The sequence below is a fragment of the Hemiscyllium ocellatum genome, chromosome 1 (genome assembly GCF_020745735.1).
Source record: "Hemiscyllium ocellatum isolate sHemOce1 chromosome 1, sHemOce1.pat.X.cur, whole genome shotgun sequence".
Taxonomy (NCBI): domain Eukaryota; kingdom Metazoa; phylum Chordata; class Chondrichthyes; order Orectolobiformes; family Hemiscylliidae; genus Hemiscyllium; species Hemiscyllium ocellatum.
The window spans coordinates 84,052,612-84,075,017 of record NC_083401.1 but is presented as its reverse complement, the minus strand read 5'-3'; the positions used below and the strand labels follow the sequence as shown (position 1 = coordinate 84,075,017).

Sequence of the window (22,406 nt, the reverse complement as noted above, 5' to 3'; positions counted from 1 at the left end):
GATGCCAGACAAAATTACTGACCTGAACTCAGCAACATGCAGACATAATCAACACAACAGTGCTCCCATACATACAATGCGCACATACAATGAGTATTGTCTATGAAACTCTTTTTATGTACTCATATGACCACTTGGGTTAACTCTGCTAATGGTTAACCATCCCTGTTAACTTGACAGATTTACCTATTGGCTGATCCAACTGACCAGGAATACCTCAGAGTTGAATTATGTTGAGTTGATTGATCTCAGTAGAGTAGTTTTAGGGGTATAATAGAAGACATCAGTGCCTTAGGCTCAGGAGCTTTTGTTCTTGATTAACACTCAATGGCCAATGTTGGAAGTGAACATGTATCAATATTAAGTGAGGCTAGGAACAGCCCCCTCTCTCTCACCCAACCCGATCAAATGATCAATACATACTTTTTCTTAAGTCTGACACATGAATTATGGCTTGGAGCCAGTATTGGACTAGGGTGGACAAAGCTAAAAATCACACAACATCAGGTTATACCCTAAGCGGTTTATTTAGAAGCATTAGCTTTTGGAGCGCTGCTCTTTTATCAGGTGGTTGACGAAGGAGCGGCGCACAGAAAGCTAGAAAATGAATAATAGGCACTGAATCAAGGTAACATGGAATAGGGCATGGTCAGTGTATGATTCAATAGTGTGGAGCTAATGAATTCACAACAACAGGAAGGAAAACGTATGTTTAAATTTAAGTATACAAAGATGACATAACCTTATCTTTTGGCAATCATACTTAACGTCTGCTTTATAATTAATGCTTTATATGGTTTTGTCTACATGAGTTAGCAATAAATCATTTCTATTATTTCAACAGTATCAAAATGATAAGTTGGTTGTTTTGATTTACCTGTTTCTTTGTGTCCAAAGCATGTAGGGTGTGATCATATTTTGGGATCTGATGCAAAAGAAGACAGATGTCGCATTTGCGGGGGTGATGGAAGCACTTGCGAAGCAGCGGAAGGTCTATTCAATGATTCTCTGCCTCGGGGAGGTAGGTGGACATAGCAGTCAGAGCAGAACATTGAATACCAGCATGAAATGTTCCTTTTCCATGGAGTTAAATGATTTATGACAATCAAATGACTTTTTGATTAAATGAAAGTGTTTGTAATGTGCCAATTTTAAAACCCCAGGGCATTGCTGCTTTGCTGTGAAAAGTGGACTGGCTTGACATGTAATCAAAACATTACTCCTACCTGGGGCCTGTTTCCTTAGAATATCAAATGATATCCAGTCAAGCATGACTAATAGCTTGTCTTATTTTCAGCAGAAGGTATTGGGCATGGAAACAGGTAATATATTTTCCTGATTGCCTTGCTATGATTGCATTACATCCTCGCGACTTACACGGGGACATTTTGAATGTCTGCTGTATCTCGTGAAAACATCACAACTTTCAATAAGCATTCAGGCTTAAAAAAGTAAGACCTGCTTATCTGTTGGTAATTCATGATCTTAACCATTCCAAATGGTTTCATAAAGTCACAAGCACGGAGAAAGCTTTCCAGCTTTTCTATTCAAGTCTTCTGTCATGGTGCTCAATTGTTTTGTTTCTCATTCGATGGCTGAAGGTTTAGGTCAGATTGTGCTGAATCAAGAATTGTTTTGCAGCCTTGCACTGATTTCCAGGAGCAGACAGTGCTGCAGCCAATGTTCTCTAGCTACCCAGCACCTCTGTAGAAAGCAGGAGGCTGGAACAACACAGCAAACCAGGCAACATCAGGAGGTGGAGAAGTCTGTCTGACTTGCTGTGTTCTTCCAGCCTCCTGTTTGTCTACCTTGGATTCTAGCATCTGCAGTTTTTTTGTCTCTATCCCAGCACCTCTGAGCACACATCAGTTCTGTCACATTATCATGTATGCATTCCCATACTGAAGTTTAGAGGGTTCACAAACTTAAAGGAATAAGTCACACATAAGAAAGCAAAAAAATTAGAAGTAATGTTGATGAGTCAGCTACTAGCACAGTCTACTTTAATCTCCTCATTGATATCATTGAGTAATACTGTGCAGGGTGTACACAGCATGGGTCTTGGGGGAATAAACAGTCTGTAATTGGTGCTACATATATTTAACTTCATACCTATGTCAGTGACTGTTTGTGTGATGATCTCTGGTATCAGTCCTAAACGTAGTTGCAACTATGATGAAAATATCTGAAATTCTTATTTTGACCAAGAGGAGGGTATTACTCATTCAATGCTATTTAGTCTGGACTGTGCAGCATACTACAGTAATTCAAGTTCTCTGCAATGCATAATTTGATGCAGTCATGTCAGGCAGAATTCAGAGATTTAACAACACATACGATTCACAGGACTGCTTTCAGAAAACAGGCAGACCTAAAACTATGGAGTTCAGGAGACAAATAGGGCTAATTCTGTCCAGTTTAGAGATCAAAAAGTCCTAACATTTTGAAGTAAAGTGAATTCACAGTGCAAACACTATGGAGTTCAGGGAACATGAGTGCTAGCACTCTGGCGTTCCGGGAACATGAGTGCAAACACTATGGAGTTCTGAGAATGCATAGCACTCACATAACTCTCTTTATTAGCCAGCCAGGCCAGAATTTATTGTTCATCTCAAATTGCTCTGATGTGAGCTACTTCCTTTAACCTCTGGAGTTCTGTCAGAGGGGAGTTCCAGAATCTTGACTCAGCAATGATAAAAGAATAGCAGTATGTTTCCAAGCCTAGATGGCGTGTGGCTTGAAAATTAAATTGTATGTTCTCATCTATCTGCTGCCCTTGACTTCTATCTGGTAGAGATTGTGTTTGGAAGATGTTCTCTGAGGAGCCTTGGCGACTTACTGCAATGCATCTTATGAATAGGACATATAATTGCTATTGTGCTTTAGTAGAGAAGAGTGTAAATGTTGAAGTGGTGCCATTGAAGCCAGATGCTTTCTCATGAATAGTGTCAAGCGTCTTGCATTTTATTGAAGCTGCATCAATCCAGACAAGTTGACAGTATTCCATGACATGTCTGCTATGTTTCTTATAAATAATGGAAAAGCAATGTGAGAGACAGATCAGTTATTCACTATAGAATTCATAGCCTCTAACCTACTGTTGTAGCCACAATATTTGCATGGCTGGTTAAGTTCAGTTTCTGGTCAATGGTAAGCTCCAAGATGTTGATATTGTAGGATTCAGTTATAGTAATGCCATTGAATGGGGAGATATTTCAAGTTCCTCTTTCTGGAGATTGTCACTGCCTGGCCACTTATGTGGCACAAATATTGCATACCACTTATCCACCCAATGTTGTCCATGCCTTGTTGCAAATGGCCACAGACTGCTTCAGTTGCCAAGGTGTCATAAGCAGTGCTGACCATTGTATAATCATCAGACAACATACCACTTCTGATCTTTTGATAGAGAAAAGGTCATTGATGAAGCAGCTGAAGTTAATTGGACCTAGGACACTGGCCTGAGGAACTCCTTGAGAGATGTCCTGGAGATGAGATGTCCAATGTTCAACAACCACAATTATCTTCTGTTGGACTGGTATGATTCCAATCAATAGAGAAACCTGCCCCAATTCCCATTGATTTCAGTTTTGTTAGGGCTTTTGATACCACATTCGGTCAATTGCTTTCTCAATGTCAAGGGCAGTCTCTCCCACTTCACCTCTGGAGTTCAAGTTTTTGTCCATGTTTGGATCAAGGCTGTAATGAATCAAGGACCAAGTGAACCTGGTGGAATCCAAACTGAGTGTCAGTAAACAGATACTCGATAAGCAAGTGCTGCTTGGTGCCCTGGTGGTGATACTGTCCGTTGTTTTACTGATGATTGAGAATGGATTGATAAGGCACCAATTGAAAAAATTGAATTTGTTCTACTTTATGTATATCAACTTATGTAGGAAATTTCCCATCTTGTTGGATAGTTGCTAGTATTCTGCACTGGTGTTGAACAGCTTGGCTCAAGGACACAGCTAGTTCTGAAGCACAAGTCTTCACACTAATCCTGGAACGTTGTCAGGGTCCTTATCCTTTAAAGTATCCAGTCTCTGAGTTTAGATAGTGCACAGCTTGAACACATCTTGGTTGAGAAAGAAAATGGTTTGTTGGCCTTCATAGTGAAATAACTCAAGAAGAGGTGCAGGGATATCTTGCTGCAATTATATGGTGTGGCCACATCTTGAATATTGTGTACAGTTTTGGTGTCCTTATCTGAAGAAGGATGTTCTTGTTAAGGATGGTGTCCAATGAAAGTTTACCAGATTGATTCCTGGGATGGCTGTACTGATATCTGGAGAGAGACTGGATCAATTAGGACTATACTCACTGGCGTCTAAAAGAGGAATCTCATAGAAACTTATAAAATTCTAACAGGATTAGATATGGTAAATGCAGGAAGAATGTTCTCCATAACCAGAGTAAGTCCAGAATCAGCTATCATTGTTTAAAGTTAATGGGTAGGCTATTTAGGACTGAGATAAGATGTTACTCCACCCAGTCAGCAAGTGGGCCTTTGGAATTCAATGCAACAGAAAACAGCTGAGGCCAAGGCATTGAATGTTTTCAAAAGTGAGTTATAGTTCTTTGGAGTAAAGAGATCAAATGATATGGAGAGAAAGCAGAAACAGGGTACTGAGTTGGATAATCAGCCATGATCATGTTGAATGAGGGCAGCAGGTTCAAAGGGCCACATGGCCTATTCCTGCTCCCATTGTGTATGAGCAAAATTTCTATGTAAAATGGAGTTGCCACAGAGAGATATTAATATCAAGATCTGAGTGGACTAATAGTTAATGCAGATCAGCAATCAAAGCATTGATGGGTCCATGAATAAGCCAAGCTTACATTTTGAGAATCCTCTAGAAGCCCATACCAAAGTTGAAACATTAACTCCTTCTCCCTCTACAGATCATACTAAACCTGTTGAGTTTCTCTGTGTTTGTTCGTGTTATGCTGAGAGACAGCTCAGGCTGAATGAAAACAGTTTGAGAAAAAGAAAGAAATACTTACAGAAGAGCTGGCAATAAGGTCATGGCCAGATGGAGGAATGCAAATTTTGCAGAGTTCATCACGTGAAAGAAAACAAAGCAGAGTGGGGAAAGCAATGCGCTAACTACAACAAGCTGAATCACTTTATACATAAATGGTTAGCTAGCAACAAAGGAAACAAGCCTATAAAGATGGCTACCGGAGAGAGGTCAGCTGATAATTCTGATGAATTACTTCGTACCACACAACAGATCTAAAAGTGAAAAATGGTTTGTGACTGTTAGAATGATGATTACAGAAGGGGAGCATAAAGTTAATGTGAAGTTCAGTTGAAATTATACTTTGCGCAACATCATGACTTTCATAGATCTGTGCAAAGTTGTCAAAAAATGAAACCCTCAAAGGCATGGAAAGTAGTACAGGCCAAGGAGTAATATCATACTGCACCCAAAATACTTTTTCAAGATCATGCCAAGTTGTTGTAACAAACATGAGTGACAAAGTCATAGTGAAACAACAGAAAACCAAACTTTATGTCAACAAAGGTGCAAAGTCATTGCCAGACCTGAGCACTGCAGAGCTGAAAATGTGTTGCTGGAAAAACGCAGCAGGTCAGGCAGCATCCAAGGAGTAGGAGAATCGACGTTTCGGGCATGAGCCCTTCTTCAGGAATGAGGAAAGTGTGCCAAGCAGGCTAAGATAAAAGGTAGGGAGGAGGGACTTGGGGGAGGGGCTTTGGAAATGCGATAGGTGGAAGGAGGTTAAGGTGAGGGTGATAGGCTGGAGTGGGGGTGGGGGCGGAGAGGTCAGGAAGAAGATTGCTGGTTCGGAAGGTGGTGCTGAGTTCGAGGGTTGGGACTGAGACAAGGTGGGGGGAGGGGAAATGAGGAAACTGGAGAAATCTGAGTTCATCCCTTGGGGTTGGAGGGTTCCTAGGCGGAAGATGAGGCGATCTTCTTCCAGCCGTTGTGTTGCTATGGTCTGGCAATGGAGGAGTCCACCACAAGGGATGAACTCAGATTTCTCCAGTTTCCTCATTTCCCCTCCCCCCATCTTGTCTCAGTCCCAACCCTCGAACTCAGCACCACATTCCTAACCCGCAATCTTCTTCCTGACCTGACCGCCCCCACCTCCATCCCCACTCCAGCCTATTACCCTCACCTTAACCTCCTTTCACCTATTGCATTTCCAACGACCCTCCCCCAAGTCCCTCCTCCCTACCTTTTATCTTAGCCTGCTTGGCACACTTTCCTCATTCCTGAAGAAGGACTCATGCTGGAAATGCCGATTCTCCTGCTCCTTGGATGCTGCCTGACCTGCTGTGCTTTTCCAGCAACACATTTTCAGCTCTGATCTCCAGCATTTGCAGTCCTCACTTTCTCCTGAGCACTGTAGAGCCAGTCAGAGTGCAAATATTCAGTGCTCTCTACAAAAATCAGCCCATCTAGAAACTGGGACCTGTATCACCCCAGCCATATGCAGTGAATGTGAACAACTAAATATGCCCTTGCAACTGCAGATGTCTTTATGTAAGAAGTAAAGCTGTCCCTTGACTGCATGTTGCTGACAGGAAGAGGCATGCACAAAGTACAGAATTCTCAGTCCCAGAGGTCCACTATTCCCCAGTAAAAGAAATAGATAAGCAACAATAGTTGAATTGAATTGAATTGAATTTGCCAGAGGAATAACACCTCATAGAAAAGTAAAATCATTCTACAAACAGGCAGATACCAGAGAGACAGTCAATGAAAGATCTGTATAATTTAAATTCCCTTCTTAACAGGAGAACAACAGCCTCCGAGGACTGCAGCACTTTACAAGGACAGTTGACAACCACCTTCTCTAACACAAATAGAGATGCGCGATAGAAACCGACCTAGTTAGCGATGCCCTTATCCTACTAACAAAGTTTTAAAAAGATTGTGTGTGTGATGTATCTGCAGCGACTGACTAAAATTTTTTATTCACTCACAGAATGTAGGCATCCCTAGTTAGCCTTGAGATGAGCTGCCTTCCTGAACTGTCTCAGTCCATTTTCTGTAGGTAGACCCTTGGAATATTGTGTTCAGTTTTGGTCACCTTGTTACAAGAAGAATGATATCAAACTGGAAAGAGTGCAGAGGAAATTTACAAAGATGTTGCCTGGATTCAATGGTCTGAGTTATAGGAAGAGGTTGAACAAGCTAGGACTTTTTTCTTTAGAGCATAGGAGACTGAAGGGGGACCTTATCAAGATGTATAAGATCATGAGAGGCATGGATAGGGTGAATGCACTCAGTCTTTTTCCCAGGGCTCAAGAATCGAGGATTAGAGGGCAACAGTTTAAAGTTAGAGGGAAAAGAATAAAACAGAACCTGAGGGGCAATTTTTTACACAGAGGGTAGTACACTTATGGAATGAGGTGCCATGGAAGTGGTTGAGGTGGGTACGTTAACAAAATTTAAAAGGATCTGGACTAATGCATGCATAGGAAAGGATTAGAAGGATACAGGTCAAGTGCAGGGAGATGGGATTAGTATGGATGGATATTTTGGCCGACATGGACCAGTTTGGGTCAAAGGGCTGTAGGACTCTATGACCAACAGTGCCATTTAATGTATTGTTTTGTTTGTGTATGATTATTTTATTTCTAACCGTGTATATTGGGTAACTTTCAAAATGTGTAGCTACATGTGATAGTGCGTGCAGGTTTTGGCTATTCATAAAAAAAAGGGAAGGTTTGGAGGAATGTAATTGTAGCTAATGCAATCATTTAATTTAGGTAGGTTGTGACACATTTCTGACATAAATGGTTAACCATGGTTAAGCATTATACCGAAAGAAAAATACAAGGCAATATGGTAAGGACTAGTGGTAAGCCAGAGGATTGAGAAAGTTTTAAAAACCAACAAAAGACAACCAAAAATATAATTAAGAGGGAGGAAATGAACTTTGAGGATAAACTTGCAAGTAATATCAAGACAGACAGCAAAAGCATCTTTAAATTAAAAAAAAGGAAGAGAGAAGTTAAAGTGAACACAGGCCCCCTAGAAAATAAAGCTGTAAAAATAATAATGAGGATCTAGGAACTGACAGAGGAGTTGATTAAATAACTAACACAAACAAAAACAGAAGTTACTGGAAGGAAATACGCAGAGAAAAAATGAGGTACGAAGGTAAACTGGCCAATAATATAAAGGAGGATAGTAAAAGCTTTTTTAGGTATGTGAAAGGCAAAAAATGGTTAAGAGTAAAATTGGGCCCTTGAAGACAGAAACAGGGGAATATATTACGGGGAACAAAGAAATGGCAGAAGAATTGAATTGGTACTTCAGATCTGTGTTCATTGGGGAAGACACAAACAATCTCCCTGACGTAACAGTGGCTGAAGGACCTGAACTGAAGGGAATTTATATTTGCCAGGAATTGGTGTTGGAGAGACTGTTAGGTCTGAAGGTTGATAAGTCCCCGGGGCCTGATGGTCTACATCCCAAGGTACTGAAGGAGGTGGCTCGAGAAATCGTGGATGCGTTGGTGATTATTTTCCAGAGTTCGATAGATTCGGGATCAGTTCCTGCAGATTGGAGGGTGGCTACTTTTTAAGAAAGGTAAGAGAGAGAAAACAGGAAATTATAGACCAGTTAGTCTGACCTCAGTGGTGGGAAAGATGCTGGAGTCTATTATAAAGGATGAAATTAAGACACATCTGGATAGTAATAACAGGATAGGTCAGAGTCAGCATGGATTTATGAAGGGGAAATCATGCTTGATTAATCTTCTGGAATTTTTTGAGGATGTAACTATGAAGATGGACGAGGGAGATCCAATGGATGTAGTGTACCTGGACTTTCAGAAAGCTTTTGATAAAGTCCCACATGTGAGGTTAGTGAGCAAATTTAGGGTGCATGGTATTGGGGGCAAAGTACTAACTTGGATTGAAAGTTGTTTGGCTGATAAGAAACAAAGAGTAGTAATAAATGGCTCCATTTCGGAATGGCAGTCAGTGACCAGTGGGATACTGCAGGGATCAGTACTGGGACCGCAGCCTTTTACAATATATGTTAATGTTATAGAAGATGGTATTAGTAATAACATTAGCAAGTTTGCTGATGATACTTAGCTGGGTGGCAGGGTGAAATGTGAGGAGGATGTTAGGAGATTACAGGGTGACCTGGACAAGTTAGGTGAGTGTTCAGATGCATGGCAGATGCAGTTTAATTTGGATAAATGTATGGTTATCCACTTTGGTGGGAAGAACAGGAAGGCAGATTTCTACCTAAATGGAATCAATTTAGGTAAAGGGGCAATACAGAGAGATCTGGGTGTTCTTGAACACCAGTCAATGAAGATAAGCATGCAGGTACAGCAGGTAGTGAAGAAGGCTAATAGCATGCTGGCCTTCATAACAAGAGGGATTTAGTATAAAAGCAAAGAGGTTCTTCTGCAGCTGTTTAGGGCCCTGGTGAGACCGTACCTGGAGTACTGTGTGCAGTTCTGGTCTCCAAATTTGAGGAAAGACATTTTGGCTATTGAGGGAGTGCAGCGTAGGTTCACGAGGTCAATTCCTGGAATAGCAGGATTACCTTACACAGAAAGACTGGGCTTGTATACCCTTGAGTTTAGAAGACTGAGAGGGGATCTGATTGAGACATATTAGATTATTAAAGGATTGGACACTCTGGAGGCAGGAAACATGTTTCTGCTGATGGGTGAGTGCCGAACCAGAGGAAACTTCCTCACCCAGACAGTGGTGGCTGTGCGGAATGCTCTGCCCCAGAGGGCAGTGGAGGCCCAGTCTCTGGATTCATTTAAGAAAGAGTTGGATAGAGCTCTCAAGGATTGTGGAATCAAGGGTATGGAGATAAGGCAGGAACAGGATACTGATTAAGGATGATCAGCCATGATCATATTGAATGGTGGTGCAGGCTCGAAGGGCAGAGTGGCCTACTCCTGCACCTATTGTCTACTGCCTATTGGAAAAGCAGGTCTGGCAGCATCTGTGAAGAGAAATCAAAGTTAATGTTTTTGGTCTGATGACCATTCCTCGAGTTAAATAAATACTTTGTATCAGTCTTCACTGTAGCAGATGCTAATGGCACCTCAATATTACTAAATATTAAAAGTGCTAAAAGAAGGAAATACAATAACTATCACTAGAGAAAATGTGCCAGAGAAACTAATGGGGCTAAACATTGAGGAAGTTCCCTGGACCTGATGGGATGCACCCCAGAATATTAAAGGAAGTAGCTATGTGATAATGGGCACACGGATAGAAATCTTCCAGGAATCCTTGGAATTCTAGAGAAAACTGCCAATGTAATACCTTTAATTAAAAGGGAAGGAAACAAAAAATAGGTAACTACAGACCAGTTTGCTTAACATAATTGGAAAATGTTAGAGTCTGTTATAAAGGATGGAATAGCAGAGCATTTAGAAATGCATACATCAAGCAGAGTCAGCATGACTTCATGAAGGGAAATCATGCCTGACAAATTTACTAGAATTCCTTGGGGTAACAAGCTCGATAGATAAAGAACAAGTAGTGGATGTATATATTTGGATTTTCAGACAGTGTTTGATAAGGTACCCCACATTATCTAATAAGATAAGAATCCATGGTGTTGGAAGTCATATATCAGCCTGGATAGAAGATTGGCAAACCAATAGAAGACAGAGAGTCGGGATAAGTGAGACATTTTCAGGCTGACAACCGTAACTTGTGATGTGTCACAGGAATCAGTGCTGGGGCCACAATTATGTATAATGTATTTTATTGACCTGGATGCTAAAGTAAATACACTATAGCTAAGTTTGTGTATGTCACAAAAATAGGTGGGAATGCAAGTGGTGAGAATGACAGAAAGACTGTGCAGAAAGATATAGCCAGGTTAAGTGAGTGAGCAAACACTTGGCATATAATGTGGGGAAAAGTGAGGTTCCTGCAGTGTCGCTGAATGAAGATTCTGGAATTCCCTCTCTCATGGCATTGTGGATCAACCTACAGCAGGTGGACTGCGGTGGTCCAAGAAGGCAGCTCATCACCACCTTCTCAAGGGCAACTAGGGGGGACAGGCAATAAATGCCGGCTAACCAGTGACATCCACATCCCGAAAATAGATTTTTAAAAGTTATACATTTTAGCAGGAAGAATACAGGAGCTGAATGTTATTTAAATGGAGAAAGACTGCAGAAAGCTATGGATCAGAGGGATTTGGATTCCTTGTTCATAAATCATACAAAGTTAGCATCTGTACTGAACAGGTAATAGGGAAAGCCAAAGGAGTGCTGGCCTTTTTTTAAAAGGGAATCAAAGAAAGAAGTAGAGACGGTTTGCCAAAACTGAACAAGGCACTAGTCAGACCACAGATGAAATACTGTGAACAGGTTTGGACCCCACATATAATAAAAACTAAATTGAGGGATTGCCTTAAGACAAGAGTTTGAGTAAATAGGACCTGTACTCATTGAACTAAAAATGCATGAAAGATGACTTTATTGAAATGTACAAGATTCTTAGAGGACTTGACAGGGTAGATGCAGAAAGATTGTTTCCCCTTGAAGGAGAGTCTAGGACCAGTGGGCATAACCTCAGAATGAGGAATAGCACATTTAAAACAGAGATGAGGGGAATTTCTACTATCAGAGGTTTGTGAATCTATGGAATTCTTCACCATAGTGGGCCGTTGAGGCTGGGTCATTAAATATATTAAAGAATTAAGATAGATTATTAATCAGAAAGGGAATCAAGGGTTTTGAGGAAAAAAGGCAGCTAAGTGGAGTTGAGCCATGAGCCATCAGTAATGATTTCATTGAACAATGGAGCAAACTCAATGGGCTGAATGGTCTATTTCTGCTCTTATGTCTTATGGTCCTATGGACTTGAACATGGACCTTCTGGCTCAGAGAAAGTGAGGACTGCAGATGCTAGAGATCAGACTCAAGAGTGTGGTGCTGGAAAGCACAGCAGGTCAGGCAGCATCCAAGGAGCAGGAGAATTCACGTTTTGGGTATAAGCCCTTCAGCAGTTGCTGACTGACATCTTGTGCTTTTCTAGCACCATACTCCCGACTCTCCCTTCTGGCTCAGAGGCAGGGACACTGCCACTGTGATACAAGAGCCCCAAAGACAATTGCCATGACATTTTCATGTGTTCTCTACCTCTCTGTGTATGCTGTTGGGTGCAGTTAGCCATTCAACACACTTCACTTGTAACACTGTTTTTGGATATGTACTACAGAAGTTTGCATGTGATTGAGTTTAAGAGTCAAAGAAAAAATGTATTAAGATAATTGATTCTGAAGGTAACAAAGAGTTTGAGGCTGGTCCTACTTGGGCACTTTGTCTTAACCTCTAGATTTCAGGCCATCTGATGACATCACTTATGTGCATATGGAACAGTTTCAGAGAAAACATTTTTATTACACTTATGGGAGATTTGAGAGGCTATCCCTAATTGCCCAGAGTGTCATGGTGAGCTGCCTTTTTGTATTTTTGCCATCTATGATGCTAGGCTTACAGCATTTTGTTTGTAGAAACAGAATCTTCCCATTGCTACAGCCAAAATCTCAACTGTATGTTTGGAAATCAGACTTCGCTGTTTCTTCCCTTGAGCAAGGGAAGAAAGGTGTAAACCTTGTGACAGGACAGGATTTCATCAACCATGTCCCAGGTCATGTACATTGACTGAAGAACAATGTCTTAAGGATCTGAATGCTACATATGAGTTGCATACTGTTGGTGTTCTCCCCAAGACAGTGATGTTCACTCTCCAATATTTACAGTGGTGTACCAGAGCAGTCAGGTTACATGAGAATAGAGTGACTTTGTTTAACAGCAGCAGCCTTAAAGAGCTGCAACAGTCCCCACTCCCAACCCACCAGTTGCTACAATGTTTTGTGTGCACAAGAAAAAGCTGAATTCGGAGAAGTCAACAATCTAATCTATAATTGTGGGAGCACACATTAATACTCGTTATAATTACCCACAATCATGGGATTGGCCCGAACAGCAATTACATCAATAATTTGGTGATTGATTTTATTTTGTGCACAGATTATGTGCTAACACAACAGCTGTATTTTCCCATTCTGCTCTATTTGTCCTTTACAACCTTCACTCTATACAAGAGAAATATGCAATCAAAGCAGAAAACAGATGGAATAGTTGGTAATTTAGAAGGATTGTGATATGGTGTTATAATCTATCCAGTTCTGCTGAATTTGTTCTAAGACATGGACAATAAATGACTGATTTGGGAGTGTGTGTGGCGGGGGGGGGCGGGGGGGGGGGGGGGGGGGTGATGGGGGGGAGAGGTTGGGTGGGTGAAACGTTAGCTAAGTGACTAATAATCTTAGGCATGCAAACAGCAGATGCAGTTAAAGTCCTTTTGTATCTAGTCAGCCAGAAAGCAAAAATGTGAAATTAATACCAAAAAAGTACACACAAATAGTTGCATCCAGTACAATTTTCTTAAAGATCAGGATTGATGATGAAAGTTGGAACAAGTTGATCGCGTTGTCTGCTGAATAATAAGCCCAGAAAAATATAAGCTGCGTGAAAAGGTTCCATGTCAGTTAGGTTCATCAAAAAAACATTAAGCAAGACATGGAGAATATGGACAAACTGCAGACCTAAATAAACTTCTGAGCTCAGCTTTTGAAAGTGCTGTTTTTACTCAATCCCACATATTTATGCAAAGTAACTGCCCGGTACTGTTGAAAAATATTGCAGATTCGGCAGATAATTAATCATGCGGAAATAAACAAATTATGGGTTTTAAAAATGGGTATTGGCCAAGATTGGCCCAATGTCTAATAGGTATTGATACACAACACAACAGTATCTATATTGTGTCTCATTTATACCAATTTGAATTGTCGTTCACAGAGTCTATAAGGGTGACTGAACTGGGAACAGAAATAAAAAATCTTTGGAATAATGGATGTTTTTCTGAGTTGGAATTAAGACAAGTTGGCAAGAAATCCATTTCACAGCTGCCTGTTTCCCATTTATAAAGGCTCTGCATTATGAGTTGTGCTCTGCTGTGCTGAACAGTGCCAGCAAAACCAGAATCTGTCACATTGGCTCAAATGGCTTTTAGATATCCAGGGTGCCTGCCTTCAAACAGTGTTAGTTCATCACCTTAAATACAAATTTGAGATCCTGCATTGGTTGTAGAATCCTGAATATGAAATTCAGGAACATAAGTTTGGAGCTTGCACATTATTTGCCTTGTTGTATCAGGTGCTGAATAGCCAAACCAACAATTCTTAACAGTATTACTGGAAGTCGCTCAAGAAAAACTCAGGAAATATTCAATTTTTAATTCACAAAAGAAACTCCAGGACACTGCATCACCTCACCATCTGTTGGCACTCCAGATTGCCAATTAACTGCGATCCCTGACCAGCAAGCAGCAGCTGAAAATTCATTTGATGGCCACAATTACTCACAACTATTATGTGAGATCTGATGCTGATTTGTCTCTGACTTCAGGACAATACAGACTGGTGCACTCAGCTACTGGGATACTGACTTTGCACCCATTTTCTATACAAGTCAAATTGCTTCACTATTGTTTAAAGAAGGGACTCTTTCTTCGGTTTGGGCTTAAATCAGCTGAGGTTGCCAGTGAATGGCCCAATATGCTTAGAAGCCCAAAATTTCATGAATGTCTGAAACACTTAAAAGCAGCTGCCCCATTCATCTATTACTCTGCCCATGCTTATTGAAGACAGCCACCTATATCTTTGCCATTCCAATAGAAGTCAATATTAAAGGCGCATGTCTTCAGCTAATCATATCTCATTAATATGCATGTTTGTTTTTCTATCTACAGATGCTGTGAGACCTGCTGAGGTTTTTCAGCACTTTCTGTTTTAGTTATCATCTACCCTGTCCGAGGATTGCACGGTGCTGATTCTGGATGTAAATAGTTGAAAAATGTTCCAGTACTAGGCACCATTTAACCTTCAATTAAAAAAAATTGAGAAATGTCACAAATGTAAAGAAGCACATAACCTCAGAGATGTCTCAAAGAGTCATAAAGTTGTTGAGCATAGAAGCAGGCCCTTCTGCCTGTTTATGCTAACCAACTAACACCAAAGTACACAAATCCCATTGCCCTGCATTTGTTCCATAGCCAACTATTCCCTGGCATTTTAAATACTTATCCGGATGCTTCTTAAATGTTACAAGAGTAACTGCCTCCACCATCCTCTCAGGCCTACTTATTCCATGTTTGTTGTGGTTCTGTTCGCCGAGCTGGGAATTTGTGTTGCAGACGTTTTATCCCCTGTCCAGGTGACATCTTCAGTGCTTGGGAACCTCCTGTGAAGCGCTTCTGTGATCTTTCCTCTGGCATTTGTACCAAGGAAGGCAAACTCAGCCTATCCAGCCTCTCCTCATAACTGAGACAGGCAACATCCTAGTGAATCTCCTCTGCACCCTCTCCAGTGCAATCATGTCTTTCTGATAGTGTGGTGACCAGAACTGCACACAGTACTCCATTTGTGGCCGAACCAATGTTTTATAAAATTGTAACAAGACTTCCTTGCTCCTATATTTTTATCATAACAAAGAAATTTGACATTCCATAAAGGTAGAATTAGTTTTTCATAGAGCTTGTTTGGCAGCTATTATAAACGCAACAACCCATTAAAATCCCAGTTATACCTTCTTTAACGAGGTGTAACTTTTCAAGGGTTTCATATTGAGGCTGCAATTGAAGCACTCCATCAGATCCCAGTTCAGACAGAGTAAGCATGTAGCATGTATGACTGATGATAAAATCCCGTAAGTGGTCACGCATTCACAAATAGAGTCAAAAAGAGTCTAAATATAGACTAAATATTGCAGAGTTCAAGTTTGTTCAAATGCTCCTTGAGGTGAACATCAGGAACTGTAGCATTTCCATCATGGACTGGGAGGTAAACTTCAGAAGAAAGAGCTATCTGGAGAATGATTTCAAGTAATGCCATTACTTTCTCTGCACAATGAAGAATACAGGAAGCTAGGGACAAAGAGGCACTAGGAAGACTGGACAGTGCAAACAAAATCAAACAATTCATCATTGCCTACACTGTGGAAAGCCATGTAGGTCTGCAGTTGGGCTTCACAGTCAATGCACAATAAAGGTGCTATGCATTCATGATACAGCCATCTTTGATAATAAGTGAAACATATGAATAGTGACAAAGAGGAAATTCACATCAACTTATGTGAATTCAAAACAGCATCTCGTGGATTTGCAAGGAATCATTGACAACAGCTTCTGGTTTTTGCATTTAACTTTATACAAATGTTGTTGCACTTTCACAGCTGTAATGATGGCAAGCACTGACAGTTTTGCCATTGTTACAACTGCAAAAGATAAGCCACAACAAAACCAGTTAAGGTTGTGCATTTCCTTTTACTATGGAATAACAAAATTGGTTACTGTCAGTCTTTCTATGGAAATAAAATCATCATATAGTAAATATTGTGCTTTCAGGTTACATGGAAGTTGTCCAGATTCCAAGAGGATCAGTTCACATTGAAATACGGGAGCTGGCAATTTCAAAAAACTACATTGGTGAGTTATTAATGATAAATACATAACAGGCTCAGTGACCTGCATTTTCACAGAATTGGGAGACTGTGTGGAAGGGTCCAGTTGCAGTTTGGAAATGATTTTGAGATTCCCAAACCCATTCCTGAGGTTTCCAGTTTTTACCAGGGACCTTTAAGGCTGAGGACAGATCCATGTTGTGAGCCCCATCTTGCAAATAAGAGATTCAAAGAGAAAGTATGAAAAGAAACAGTAAGTCAAACTAGAAGGAATGCCCAAAGTCTCCTGTGTGCATACAAATAGTAAAGGGAGAGGGGTTAATGGATGGATTATGGCTGATTAGCTGACCAGGAACCAGAAAAAGTTTTACACATGAAGGCAGAAGGAATAGCTGACTTATTATTGTAAATAGTTTACAGTTGTCTTTACCATGGAAGAAGGTCATGGTAAAAGAGGAGGTCATGTAGACACTAGAAAGGTTTAAAATTGATGAGAAGGATGTATTGTATAAGCTGGCTGTACTTCAGGTGAATATGCAAACAGGTGATATGAATTCAAGGATAGTGAGAGACGTGAGAGAGGAAGTTGCAGTGGCATGGGCCATTATTTTTTCGTCCAACTTGGATTCAGGGTGATGCCAGAGAACTGGAAAATTACAGAATTGATACGATGGTTCAGGAAAGACTGTGAAGATAAGCCGTGCAATTACCAGGTTAATTTTGACTGTGTTAACTTCAAAACAATAATTCGGGACAACATTAATAGTATTTAGACAAATGTCAATTAATTAAGGAAAGCTTATTAATTAAGGGAAAAGTCATATGTCAACATGCTTAATATTTTCTGATGAGGTAATAGAGAAAGTTGACAGGGGCAAAGCTGTTGATGTAGGGTACATAGCATCCAAAAGGCATTCAGTGAGGAGCCATATGATAGACTGGTGAATAAAGTTGGAATTAAAGGAACAGTAGCCACAAGTAAGGATGACCAAAAAGAACAGTAGTTAGTGGATGTTTGTTGTGCTGGAGGAAGGTCTGTATTCGAGTTCCTTCCGTGGTCAATGTTAAGACCCTTGCTTTACCTGATGTGTATTAATAAATTAGACTTTGATGTACAGGTCGTAATGCAAAGTTTGTGGATAATACAAAACTTGGAAGCTTTGTGAACTGTGAGAAAGTTAGTTTGGAACTTCAAAAGGAGATAAACAAGTCAATGGAATGGCAGACAGACAGTAGATGATGTTCAATGGGAAGTGGTTCATTTTGGTAGAAAGAACATGAGGTCACAATTTAAAATAAATGTTGCAACTCTAAAAGTGCAGGAGCAAAGGGACCTTGACATATATGTACTTAGGTTGTTGAAGATGGTAGCATAGGTTGACAGCTTGGTGTATAGGTTAGTTATAGGGGCAAAGACTACAGTACCAAGAAGGATGTAATGAATTTATGTAAGACACTAGTTTGGGTTCAACTGGAGATTGGTGTCCAACTCTGGAACTCACACTTGATAAAGAAGATGAAGACGTGAGACAAAGTGCAAAACATATCCACGGGAATGTCTCCTGGGATCACGGACTTCAGTTATGAAAATAGGTTAGAAAAATTCAGACTCTTTTCTTTGGAGAAACTGAAAGCTAGGAGGTGATTTGATAGATGTATTCAAATTCATGAGAGACCGTAACAGACTAGTTAAGGAGGAACTCTTCCCACTTTTGAGGGGATTGAGAATGAGAGGGCACAGATTTAAAGTAATTTTCCAAAAAAACCCGTGATATTTTTCATGCGGTGAGTAGTTAAAATCTGCAATCCTTTGTCATCGAGTTTGGTGGAGGGCAGGTCCATTTGAAGCATTCTGAACGGAATTGAGCTGTTATTTGAAAAGGAAGAATACAAAAAAATTCTTGGGGGCTGAGGAATGGCACTAAGTGAATTGCTCATTCAGAGAGCCCGTACAGACAGAATGGTTTGAATGGCCCCATTTTGCACTGGAACAATTTTGTGAGTCTGAAGGAGTACATTTGGGTAAAAGATAAATAATAAGGTAAGTTTGGCTGACAGAATGCTCCATCCTGGTCATTTTTTGTAAGTGCATAGAGGTTATAGGTATCATCGATGGAATCTGCACGTAATACCAGAATAAATGAGCACATTCCTCATAATTGCAAAGGATGCCCTGGGTATAAACAGCAGTTTAGAAGACTCTAAAATTTGAATAAATTAACATAAAGATACAATGCTGTTGGATTTAGCAGTCTTAAAAGTGGATGAATCTGCAGACTATGATGAGATGTACATCAGACTGTTGAGGTAAGCACGGCAATAATTTTCAAATCCACTCTGGCTACAGATGAGGTGCCAGAGGACTGCTAATAATGTCCTTGAAATAACACCACAGATCCTGGTATCCCAACACCAAGTCACTCTTTCTTTACACATGGAGAGTCCTTGACACTGATCCAGCTCCCTCAGAGTCAGCTCTCAGAGTGATCAGAACCTCTGACATTCCTGTTTACATCTGTCAACCAAGGCTCCCTGATTGGACCAGATTAACATCCTCAATCAGGGAACTCATATTCTGTGAGGTCCAGCTGGCTGGCCCTGTTACAATCACGATGTCTGTTTCCCGCTGAGTCCGAGGACATAGGCTGGGTTTTTTTTGTAGCTTCTCCTGGGGGGTTTTAACACTGGGTCAGGTTCCTCCACCTTGGCCTCTGTTATTGGTGGCGTGTATCGTTTCTTGCACCCGGAGCGTCTTGGAAGAATTTAATTCTCCTCTTCAGGTGCCTCAGGTGTCAGGCAGTGACATCTGGCATTTCCATCTCAGATTCTGAGGTTTCTTCAATGTTTGACGGGAGAGGAAGAACACTCAGGTTCCCGAACAGTTGGAAAGGCTCTCAAGAAACAAGGCATGTTTTGCTCCTGTACCGTTTGCAAGTTTGCAGCTTTCATATGGTCTACATGGTTATTCAGGACCATTACACCTACCCGAAATGGACCTGACCTCACATCAACCACGCTTCTTACCCATTCAGGGCATTCCCATAGTTCCCGGATCAAACTTCATCTCTGAAGTAAACTGTCTCATACACTTAGCGGAGTCTTGTATCTGGCATTGGTGTTCTGGATGCCATTTTGCCTCCCTCCCCCAGATCCAGGAAGATCAGAATAAACCTGGTGCAGAATCTCTTCCCCATTAGTAACTCTACTGGAACTATCCCTTTAGCTGTTATAATGCCTTTAGATTCTATAATCAAATAGGAACCAGGACAGTTTGGTATCTAAAGAAGATGGAGGCTGTTCCTTTAAGCCTGCCTTCAAAGTTTGGACTGCTCTTTTTGCCAGACCATTGGATAATGGAAATACTCAAATTCCCTGCTGGTAAATTATGGCCTGTTTTTCTGTGACCAACACTTCCAGGAGTCAATTTATTGCAAAATAAATTTCATGCATGCAGTTCTTCTATCAACATCCCTGTGTTTGATTAATGAACTTTACGTATGTCCAGCCATTTTGAATGGACATCCACAATGACACGAACACATGGATAGAAAAGGATTAGAAGGATATGGGCCAAGTGCAGGGGAATGGGGTTCGCATGGACAGACATTTAGGTCAGCATGCACCAGTTTGGGCCAAAGGACCTGTCTTCATGCTGTCGGACTCTATGACTCTATGACTAAGACTCTATGACTTGAGCCCATGGAAGGACCTGCATTGTCGACGTGTAACTGAGTCCGGGGTTTATCCAGCCAATCCCATGAATGTGGGAGAGCTACTGTCGGTAATTTTTGTCCTTGTTGGCTCGCTGGGCTCTGACCCACCAACACAACTACGTCTGCATCCAATCTTGGCAACCAGACATACCTTGTTACCAATATCTTCAACAAATCTCTGGATGATCCTGGTGGAATTCAGCTAGTATTTGGTGGTGAAATTTGCTCGGGACAATCGTCTTGTTCCCTATAATAATATGCCATTCTCCACTGTGATCTGGTCTTTCCCTGCATCTGAAAAGGTTTCATTTCTGGTTGCTACATGACTTACTGGACAGTGTTCCAACTTGCAATTGTACGATTTAGATTTGTATCCCAATGCTGATTCAACTTGAAGCTATGTGCAGCACTGCCTTGTGCTTTTTAAATAGACATAGCAGAGGTTTGTGGTCCATTATTATTACAAATGTATGTTGATAAAGGTATAGGTGGAACTTCCTGACTTCAAATATGATGCCAAACCTTCCTCCTTTACTTGGATGTTTTTATGATCTCGTATTAGTCAAAGTCTTGGATGCGTACTTTATTGGGCGCTCTTCTCCATGTGCCACTTATGAGCTAACACTACCCCAATACTGAACGGCGAGGCCTTACATGTCAATGCCAGGTCTCACTTGAGATCATAGTGTGCCAACACCTGAGACAATGATAACTGTGTCTTCACTTCCTTGAACGCAATGGCTTGGCTACGCGGCCATTTCCAAAGCTGACCCTTTTTTAAGAGTTGATGCAAAGGCACTAGGGTGAAGGCCAGGTTATGAATGAGCTTTCCATAATAGTTCACCAGCCCAAGGAAAGACCTAAGCTCCGGTACTAATGAGGGAGCCAGGGTATCTTTGATCACCCTCCTTTTATCTTCCAATCTTGTCAACTCTGTAGCCCAATTGGGTCACTTGGGGGGCCTGGAGCACAGATTTTGTTCCCTTCTAAAGCATTTGGAGAAACATCTAAGGACAATGTCAAAATTCTCAAAATACTTCATATTCAAATTCCCCGTTATTAGCACATCATCTCGGTATGTATAGACCCGGGGTAGATCTTGTAAAACATTTTCCATCACCTGCCGAAAAATTGTGCAGGTCTATGATATGGCAGTCTCATATATTGTTACAAACCCTTATGGGTATTAATTGTAGCATACTTCTGGGAATCCTCATCTAACGACAATTGCAAGTACACATGCTCATGTCCAGCTTTGTGAAGGACAACCTCCCTTCCAGCTTTGCATATAGATCTTCTATGTAAGGGATTGAATATTTATCCAACTGCAAAAAGCAAATTGACCTGTCGGGTTTCATAACTGGTATGCCCAGTGCTGCCCATTCCGCAGACTAGACTGGTTTGATGATTTCTTTGCTTATGATTTCTGCCTCTTCTTTTGCCCTTAAGGCAAATGGAACTAGGCAGGCCTTGCAGAATAATGGAATTACTTCCTGGTCAATATGCAAAGTGACCTTGGGTCATTTGATAGTCCCTAGACCTTCCTAAAAAATATCAGGATATTTAATTAGGACTTCACTCAGGCAGCCATTTTCTGATCAAAAAAATGTTGAGTCAATCAGGTGAATCTTTCTCAACCAATTTCACCTCATTCAGCTTGGGCCTAAGCTTTTAGCTATAATCAGTGATAACAGAACCAGCTGCTTCTTTTAAAAGACTAGAACCAAAGTTGTACCCTTTATCTGTAAAAGATCCCTGGTTTAGGTTCTCAGTCTAACTGAGGGCTTGCACAAACTTAAGAGTTGGAGTCCAGAGTGAATTTTATTAAAGATGGTACCCACATCTTTTAGAACCAGGTGACCATTTAACTGGACGTTTATTTTGATTGGTTCTGATTTGGATTTTGCTAAGCAAAATTAACTGTTCCAACCCACATGTCAGGGGACTTTCCAAGGTGTGCATTCTCCCGATACTGGCCTATGAGTTCTCTTACTCAGTTTTGGTCTAGTGGGGCTCTTTCCCTGTCTTGAGTCTGCATGTCGGCAGCAAATATAATGGCTTGCCGGCCTGGATCCGAAAGAAAATTTTACCCATTTGGCCGAGGCTTGGCTTTGTTTTGGGGTTTTACTGGAGGCTGATCTAGAGTCCCACTGTTCAGGACATGTCCTGAGTGAGGCTGTGCAG

The 22,406-nt window shown here is 41.0% G+C and overlaps 1 protein-coding gene across 4 annotated transcripts in view; it reads left to right on the top strand.

The window, feature by feature from the left end:
- Positions 1–22,406, top strand: part of adamts6 (ADAM metallopeptidase with thrombospondin type 1 motif, 6) — a 326,411-nt gene that overhangs the window by 253,508 nt on the left and 50,497 nt on the right. For all 4 annotated transcript variants that reach the window (XM_060823800.1, XM_060823780.1, XM_060823790.1 and 1 more), the window contains 2 exons: positions 898–1,021; positions 16,454–16,534. In XM_060823800.1, coding sequence (XP_060679783.1) covers positions 898–1,021; positions 16,454–16,534 — 205 coding nt within the window. The remainder of the gene's footprint in view (positions 1–897; positions 1,022–16,453; positions 16,535–22,406) is intronic.